General features: G+C 50.8%; 2 protein-coding genes across 2 annotated transcripts; both read left to right on the top strand.

Annotated features, from left to right (window-relative positions):
* Positions 2,352–4,122, top strand: LOC8064062 (UPF0481 protein At3g47200). The gene is made up of 2 exons (XM_002443134.2): positions 2,352–3,081; positions 3,245–4,122. Exons 1-2 carry the CDS (start codon positions 2,473–2,475, stop codon positions 3,980–3,982), a joined length of 1,347 nt encoding a protein of 448 aa, XP_002443179.2. The 5' UTR covers positions 2,352–2,472; the 3' UTR covers positions 3,983–4,122.
* Positions 5,002–8,003, top strand: LOC110437480. The gene is made up of 3 exons (XM_021465927.1): positions 5,002–5,220; positions 6,811–7,698; positions 7,806–8,003. The coding sequence occupies exons 1-3, from the start codon at positions 5,163–5,165 to the stop codon at positions 7,850–7,852; spliced, it is 993 nt and encodes a 330-aa protein (XP_021321602.1). The 5' UTR covers positions 5,002–5,162; the 3' UTR covers positions 7,853–8,003.

Raw genomic sequence — 8,580 nt, 5'->3', positions numbered from 1 at the left:
AAAGCACATGGATGGGGAGGTGGAGCGGGTAGCTGTCGATGGCTGCGCGTTGGAGGAGTCCGTATAGTGGCACTGCAAATGCATCTACACCGTGCCGACGTACATCAACGATATGAACCCTAGAGTGTGAAATTATGCCTAGCGCTAGAAGGGGCGAGATGCGGAAGAAAAGTAGGACAGCGGGGCAAGAGTAACACAGTGCGAGAAGATCTGATCGTGGGAAACCGATGACTCAGTGTGGGAGGCCCTCTTGTCGAGGAATCAGCGTCTGCTCGCTATAGTTGGCCATTTGGCCTGTGGTCCGGCGGCCCGGTCCGCAGCCCGTGAATTTGCCCGGTCCGGTGTCATCGGGCTACAGGCGGACCGGGCCATGGCCGCTGCCTCAGTCCGTAGCCCGGTACCGGATCGGCCCGGTGAAATGGTCTGGCCCGGTATCGGCCCGATGATGGGGGAGAGTGGAGGCGGCCTGTTAACGGCGCCCCGGCCCAACGACGGCGACGACCGCGGCCGTATATAAGCCCCCGCCCCCCCGGCCGCTCCCCCCTAACCCTAATCCCTCATTCCCCATTCCCCACCCTACGCCGCGCAGCGCTCACTCTCAGTCGCTCCCTCGCCGGCCGCCGCCATAATCCGCTGCCATAGCTCGCCTAATCCATCGATATGGTGTCCTCGTCGGCGATCTGGTGTCCGCGCCGGTGATCTGGTGTCCAGTCAGCGATCTGGTGACCTCGCCCTAAACCTAATCCTCTTTTCTCTCTACTTTCCTCTGTCCTCTTCGACCGCCATGTGAGTCCGTGTTCCTTTCCTCCCCCTTCCTTCTTCCCCTACCACTTTGATCTGATCGTTGACCCTCGCCGGCGAGCTCTGCATCTTTGGCACCGGGCTCCGTCCCGCAGGTTTGTGCCTGACGCCGCGTCTTCCTCCTCTGGATTGGACATGGCCGGGCTGCCTAAGCGGCCGTTGAGGGGCGGTGCTGGAGATCGTCAGCGCCTTGTCTGGGGCTGGGGCGGGACCGGCAGCAGGTCGTCCTCGTTGAGGGTCGGTGCTGGTCTCGCAACGTAGGGGCCGGATGTAGAACGTCCGGTCCCCGTCGACGACGACGACCTGGAGATCGAGGACGACAACGACATCGTCGAGGATGCGGCCGCCCTCGGCCTCGATCTGGGACTGGGTGACGCCTCTGATCCCATCATTGCCGATGATAACGATGGTGATGATGGTAATGATACCTCTGGTAAGGCAAAATCTATTCTTTGGGATTTCTTCCATGAGGTAAAGGAGAATGGAGTTCGTGTTGGTGCTGTTTGCAAACATTGCAATAAAAAATACACTGCTATATCCGCTAATGGTACTGGTAGTATAAGTATGTTGTATGTCACTGGATTGTAAGTGAGAATAGCCACTGAGTTGGCTTTTGTAAGAAAGACTTGAACCTAAACTATTTGAGAGCCGCTTGTACTCTTTTTTTCTTTCTAGGGTTTATCACATGGGTGAGTTTTATCTAGAAAGGTTTTTAACGAGGCAGCATTGCACAAAACAGCTCCTTTTGATCATCAATTTCATTCTGTGATGTTTTTTGTGAAATATGTATTTGAATTTGAAATGTGAACTGTGATCATCAATTTGATTCATTCTGTGTATTTCAATTTGAAATGTGATGGAGGCGGGCTGCGGACCGGCCCGAAGCACCGGACTCAACGGGCAGCCTGGTCCGGCAAAATGGTCCGCGGACCGGGCCATGGGCCGCACCCCTAGTCCATGGCCCGTGGTGGCCCGGTGGCCCGAGGAGGCCCGGTGCTGGACCGGACCAGACTAGCCCGGTCGGGCCACGGACCGGACCAGACCGGCCCGCTGGCCATGTATACTGCTCGCTTTCCCTAGTGATCAGTTTCAACGGTTAAATTTTATTGGAATTTCATAAACAATATCTGTTGGACTCAAATCTAAAAATGTCATATCACTTGGAGTTGCACTATATAATCCATCACGAGCTTTTGAATGTGTCATGCATGATGTTCCTTGCCTACGGTGCAACCGTTCCTATATCTCCATGCTACCCTAGTTTTCACCATTTCAGCTTTCATCGAAGCGTGTACACCCTATATGGCTATATAGCTGCAGTTCTCTACCTTTCACTTTATTCCTATGTGTGCATCTCTTTCACACGGCTTCTGCGATTATATCTTCTTTCCGAAAGCCTGCATGTGATCCCAGTCAGTGTCATATCGTTTGCAGCATTGCTTGTGTTGCAAAGAATCCCAAGGGAGAGCAAGAGATCGACCACAGGACCACTACATTGTGTCATTGTCTTGTCTTTGCACCGTATCCTTCCTTGCAGGGTTCCTGTTCACTTTGCCCGCTTGGCTGCTTCCGATTGTATTCCATATACATCCAGGCTTCAGCAGCACACAGCAGCTCATGCTCAAGCAGAACCAGTGTCTCAGGAGTGGATAACTTGGCGGAAATTAATTAATGATGAAACGCCGGCATAGTAGCATCGAGGAAAGCGCATGGGTGGCGGAGGTGGAGAGGGAGGTTGCCGACGGCTGCGCGTCGGAGGAGGAGTCCGCGCGGTGGCGCCGCCAGTGCATCTACCCCGTGCCAGCGTGCATAAAGGATCTGAACCCCAGGGCGTACCGGCCACAGGTCGTATCGCTGGGGCCGTTCCACCACGGCGATCCCCACCTGCGCCCCATGGAAACCCACAAGCGCCGCTCCCTCGTGCACTTCCTGCGCCGCGCGCGCCGGCCGCTGGCAGATTTTGTGGCCGCGGTGGCCGGAGCTGGAGCCGAGGGGCTGGAAGGCGCGTACCATAAGCTCAGCGACGAGTGGCGCATTGACGGCGGGGTGGAAAGCAGGTTCGTGGAGCTGATGGTCACCGACGGGTGCTTCCTCCTGGAGGTCATGCGGACGGCGACCAGCTGGGAGATGAACGACTACGCTGACGACGACCCTGTCTTCAGCGCCCACGGCCTACTCTACACCGTGCCCTACATCCGCCGCGACATGCTCATGATCGAGAACCAGCTGCCACTGCTCGTCCTCAAACGCCTCCTCGCCGTCGAGAGCGGCAAGAACGGGGTACGTAACGGAACCTGTGTTGTTGATAAATTCTGCAATCAAATGGTTCTTTATTTTGTCTTTTACTTTTGCCATACATGTATATATAGCAAAAAAACAAAGTGAAAGCAGCATTCAAAAAAAAAAACAAAGTGAAAGCATGTAACTTAATTATGTCGCGCAGAACGACGACGACCTGATCAACAGGTTAGTGCTTCTGTTCCTTTCCCCGGCGTCGTGGCCGCTGGCGACCGGCGTGGGGCTCGCGCTGCACCCGCTGGACGTCCTCCGCCGGAGCCTCCTCGATGGCCCGAGGCCGGCCGGCCCACGGCCACGGGCACCGCCAGACCCGTCGTCGGCCTCGACAGACGACATCATCCGGTCGGCGGAGGAGCTGTACGAAGCCGGCGTCCGGTTCAAGCGCAGCGCGACGAGCAGCCTCCTCGACATCCGCTTCCACGACGGCACGCTGTACCTCCCGGCCATCGCCGTCGACGACACCACGGAGTACATGCTCCTGAACCTCATGGCCTTCGAGCGCCTTCACGTGGGCGCCGGGAACGACGTGACCGCCTACGTCTTCTTCATGGACAACATGGTGGACTCGGCGCGGGACGTGGCGCTGCTCACGTCGCGCCGGATCGTGCTCAACTCGCTGGGCAGCGACAAGGCGGTGGCGAAGCTGTTCAACGGCCTGTCTAGGGACGTGGTGCTGGAGCCGCAGAGCGCGCTGGACGACGTGCACCGGGAGGTCAACGCCTACTGCCGGAAGCGCTGGAACCAGTGGCGCGCCAACCTGGTGCACACCTACTTCCGGAGCCCCTGGTCGTTCCTCTCCCTCACCGCCACCGTCTTCCTCCTCGGCTTGACCATCACGCAGACAGTCTACACCATCCTGCAATACTACAGCAGCAGCAGCTAGCTACCTTGCCCGACCAGAGCGTCGAGTTTTTTAACTTATTTAGTTATTTTTTAGCTCCTATATATCGCTGTAGCTTTCTTACTCTCTAGTTCGAAGTTTTCTTGTACCTATCCAATAATGCGTGCCTTTCTACATAAGTAGCTGCCCCTCACATTCGATTTGTGAAAACTTGATTGAAGCGCGCGCGGCATTCGTTATCGCCAGAAAATCTCAAGGAGAGGAAGGCCAATTCCATTAGGGCAACTCCAACATTAACACCTCCTGCAGTCCTGCTGACTCATAGAAATCTATCTTAGCATTTTGCTTACGTAAAAAAAGAGAGAACAGAAGATGAGAGAAAAGCTAACTCTTGATCTCACGCCCTAGCTAGAACAAAATACAAACGCCCCCACTCCCACACCCATCCCATCTCTTTCCCTTGCTCTCTTCCATGAAAGCGCTCGACCTAAAAGAAAAGATGGGCAGTGTCCAGTGTCCGACAAAGCGAGCTGTGGCCTTGTCAAGCGGAGGCGGGGGGAGGGGGGCGGTGCCGGATTGAGCCACAATGATGGCCACGGCAAGGGGCAGCAGGCCAGGAGATGAGTCGCCCAAGTGTGGAAGGATCCTGTGGGTGGTGGTGGTCTGCGCGAGCTGGTGAGGGCGGCGGGTGGTTAAGTTGTGCAGGAGTAACTATGGAGGCGACATCATGAAGAAGACGAACTTCTAGGTTAATTACGTACGCATACCTGGATTGAGGGAAAGTACGTACGGCGCCTGTCCCAAATACTACGCAACAGGACAACATCAAGGACGTCTGTCGGCGCGGAGGGGCAGCGGTTGGCGTCGACCTTAGCTGACAAGCCGAGGTGGTGGCTGTTGGAATGATCTCCCACCGACCCAAAGGCCTAATCGGGCCTTGACCTGCGCCCTGATCGGGGGCGCCCAACCCATCTATGTCTGGAGGGTCCTGTCACACTGCGCTATAAATACAAGGTGGAGGCCGCCGGCTCTCAGTACGAGGTTCACCGTGAGCCGCCACACCCCACCGAAACCCTAACCCGATCTAGAGAAAGGCGCAGCCAGTGACGGGAAGCTCTCCGCGCCGCCACTGCACTGCACTGCACCACCGTTTCTTCCCCGCCGGTCGCCACTGCACCACCGAGACTACATCGACCGTCGCTGCCTAGCGCAGATCCACGAGATGGCGGCCTCCGGATCCGGATCCTCGACCGCACCCGCTCCTACCTCCTCCTCCGATGGTATGAACCGTACTCTCCCGTTCCCGAATCCAATAGATCTATTATTATCACCCTTGTATATCCCGAAATGAAAGTTTAATCCCCACTGTTCTACTGCTAGACGGTCCTAGGGTTGTAACAATGGTATCAGACGCCTGTCTAGTGTGTAGATCTAGAGTTTGGGGATGTAGAAAAGGATGGATCCGTTGCGGATCTATCAAACCCGAACAAAGAAATACTATTTCCATATTGGAAATGGTTCAGTGAACTCTAACTCCGGAAAAGAAAACAGAAAGGGGAAGGGAATGGTACAGAAGGAATTTTTTTTCCCTACCTAGTTGCCCGGCCAAAAGTTTCTGGGCACCGACGTGAAGCCGCTCGACGGCGGTGCGTTCACCCCGAGGGGAACGCACACACTGGCGAGAGGGCTCGCGGCGGCGCCACTGATTGCCATGGATGCCTGCCGCGCTGTTGCAGTTCATCGCTGGGTGCGGCCAGGAGATTGGAAAAGAGAGAAAGAAAGAAAAAAGAAAAAGAAAAGGAAGTGGCCTGGGACTTGGGGGCAAGCACCGCGGCCATCATCGCCGGCCAGGGTGCTCGGCTCGGTCCCAGCCGGCACCGTCGGCTGCCAGGAAAGGGAGAGGGAAGAAATGACTAGGATTTTGGGGCTCCCTGGTGGCCAACTCGGTTATATACTCCCGTTTTTCACTCGTGACCGTCGGATCTGCATGGACGGCTCAGATCGATCGCGAGTCTGCTGGGCCACTTTGAGCCCAGGCGGGTTGGCCATTTCCCGGCCCAGGCCTAGGTTGCGGCCTGGGACGCGGGGGCGCGCGCGGGGCTCCTACGCGGGCCGTTTTCGGCTACTGGGCCGAGCGAAAGTGACAAAAACAAAAAAAAACGTGCGCATGGCGCTCTGCTGGGCCGCTGCGCGCGAGCAGGCCGCGCAGGCCGCGCGTGGGCGTGGGCTGTTTTGGCCCAACTGCACAGTCCACACAGTTTTTTCGTTTTTCTTTTTCCAGAAGCTAATTATTGATGCTTTTTTTTATGATTTTGCATAGTTTTAAATGCTTTTCTCTGTATATTTTTTGTCCAAAGATAATAATATTCAGAGAACAGTAAGGTTTTTGTATAGTTTCTGGAAAATCGAATTAAAAGTTTATTAAAGTTTCCGCTGCGTACTTAAAGTTATTTATTCCTTTTCATTATTAAATTCAATCCGATGGTAGATTTTAATTTTGAAAAATGGATAAAATTACAGACTATTATAATATTGTTATCATTCTAACCAAAGTTGATTTATAGCAATATTATAATATTATTATGGTTTGTTGTCATGCATTAATTCTATTTTCTGCCCAAAGGTGATGTAGAATTAGTGTAAAAAGGTTAAAATTGGATTATAATATTGTTATTATTCTGACCAAAGTTGATTAATAGCAATATTATAATGTTATTATGGTTTTTTGATATATATTAATTCTATTTCTGCCCAAAGGTGTTGTAGAATTAATGTAAAAAGACTAATTGTATGTTTTATTTTTGACCATAGTTGGAATTAAATCATGCAATTATTGTATTATGTTCTCACTTAATTTGAATGTGTTTCAGAAGTCTCCTTGATGGGATATATCAAGGATATTCCAGCCCTCAAAGGGGACAACTACAATGGATGGAAGGAAAAGATTAACCTGGCCTTCATCTTGGCTGAGGTCGACTGGGTCACCTACACACCATGTCCCACTGAGCCAGTGGAACCGGTGAGGGGAGCTGAAGAGACTGATGCTGCATGGGCAACAAGAGAAGCAAAGTATGCAAGTGACAGAATGATATTTGATCTTCAAAAGAGACAGTGGGCCACTGCTAACAAGAAATGTCTAGCAGTGGTAAAGAACACAATTGATCCCTCCATAGTGGGGTCAATTGGAGAGTGTGACACTATTACAGAGTACCTTGAGAAAGTAAAGAGTCAGTTTCATGGCTCTTCAAAGACATATGCTACTCAGCTGATTAAGCAGCTGATGACAGAAAGGTACTCTGGGTCTAGCAATGACAATGGCATTAGAGAACACATATCAAAGATGAACCATCTAAACAACAAGTTTAAGCCAATGGACTTAGAGCTCAAGGAAGAGTTCCTTGTTCATGTGGTTTTTGCTTCGTTGCCAAAGGAGTTTGACACTTTTGTTGTCAACTACAACATCCAGCCCGAGAAATGGAACCCGGAGCGTTGTATAGCGATGTGTGTTCAAGAGGAAGAGAGGATCAAGGCCGCCAATGGTGGCACCCTCAACTTTGTTAGAGATAACAAAAGAAAGAATGTCAATGCTAATGCTAGCTCTCCTTCAAAGGCAAAAGGCAAAGCACCCATGCATCAGCAGCCCCAGCAGAAAAAGGCCCAACCTCCAGGCAACAAAGATCTGTGTCACTACTGCCACAAAGAGGGGCATTACAAGCATGATTGCCCTAAATGGTTAAAGATGATAATGGAAAAGAATGGTGAGAACATTATTACTTTTGTAAATGAATCTCTTTATGTACAATATGCAAAATCTACTTGGTGGATTGACTCAGGGGCAACTGTTCATGTTGCAAATTCTTTACAGGGATTCCGTTCGACGTGGACTACACAAAGAAAAGAAAGACAAATTAAAGTGGCAAATGGAGTCCAGGTGGACGTGGAAGCTGTTGGCGATGTTTCTTTAGAACTTGCTAATAGTTTTATCCTTTTGCTTAGAGATGTTCTTTATGTTCCGTCTTTACAGAGAAACTTAATAAGTGTGTCTTGTTTAGACAATGATGGTTATGGCTGCCATTTTGGTAATGACAAGTGTGAGATTTTCTGTAATAATGACAGTGTTGGTATTGCTTTTTTAAAGCAAGATCTTTATTTGTTATCACTTCGTGAATGTGTTAATTCCGTATGTGATGTGATTGATAACGTATCCTCGTCTGCGGTTTCCAATAGAAAAAGGAAGAGAACTCAAGATGCCTCATCGAAATTATGGCACTGTCGTTTAGGCCATATTTCGAGGGGGAGAATAGAAAGACTAGTGAAGAATGACATTCTTCCTCCATTAGAGTTCTCGGATTTAGACCAATGTAGAGAATGCATTAAAAGAAAGTACATAAAGAAAATTAAAAAGGATGCTAAAAGAAGCACAGGAATACTACAAATAATTCATACAGACATTTGTGGTCCTTTTCCTGTGAAAAGCGTGGATGACTATGATTCATTTATAACATTCACAGATGATTACTCCCGCTATGGTTACATTTATCCAATTAAAGAAAGAACAGAAGCATTGGATAAATTTAAAATATTTAAGGCTGAAGTTGAAAATCAGCATAATTTAAAGATAAAGATAGTCCGATCCGACC

This window comes from Sorghum bicolor, chromosome 8, assembly GCF_000003195.3.
Source record: "Sorghum bicolor cultivar BTx623 chromosome 8, Sorghum_bicolor_NCBIv3, whole genome shotgun sequence".
In the NCBI taxonomy this organism is placed as follows: Eukaryota; Viridiplantae; Streptophyta; class Magnoliopsida; order Poales; family Poaceae; genus Sorghum; species Sorghum bicolor.
The sequence above is the reverse complement of the archived record's forward strand: the minus strand, read 5'-3'. Positions and strand labels throughout refer to the sequence as shown.

Coding starts and splice junctions, on each gene's coding strand:
- LOC8064062 (XM_002443134.2), top strand. CDS start 2,473: ATGATGAAACGCCGGCATAGTAGCATCGAGGAAAGCGCATGGGTGGCG. Junction 3,082..3,244: donor TCGAGAGCGGCAAGAACGGG/GTACGTAACGGA, acceptor TATGTCGCGCAG/AACGACGACGACCTGATCAA.
- LOC110437480 (XM_021465927.1), top strand. CDS start 5,163: ATGGCGGCCTCCGGATCCGGATCCTCGACCGCACCCGCTCCTACCTCC. Junction 5,221..6,810: donor TCCTACCTCCTCCTCCGATG/GTATGAACCGTA, acceptor AATGTGTTTCAG/AAGTCTCCTTGATGGGATAT. Junction 7,699..7,805: donor GATGATAATGGAAAAGAATG/GTGAGAACATTA, acceptor AATTCTTTACAG/GGATTCCGTTCGACGTGGAC.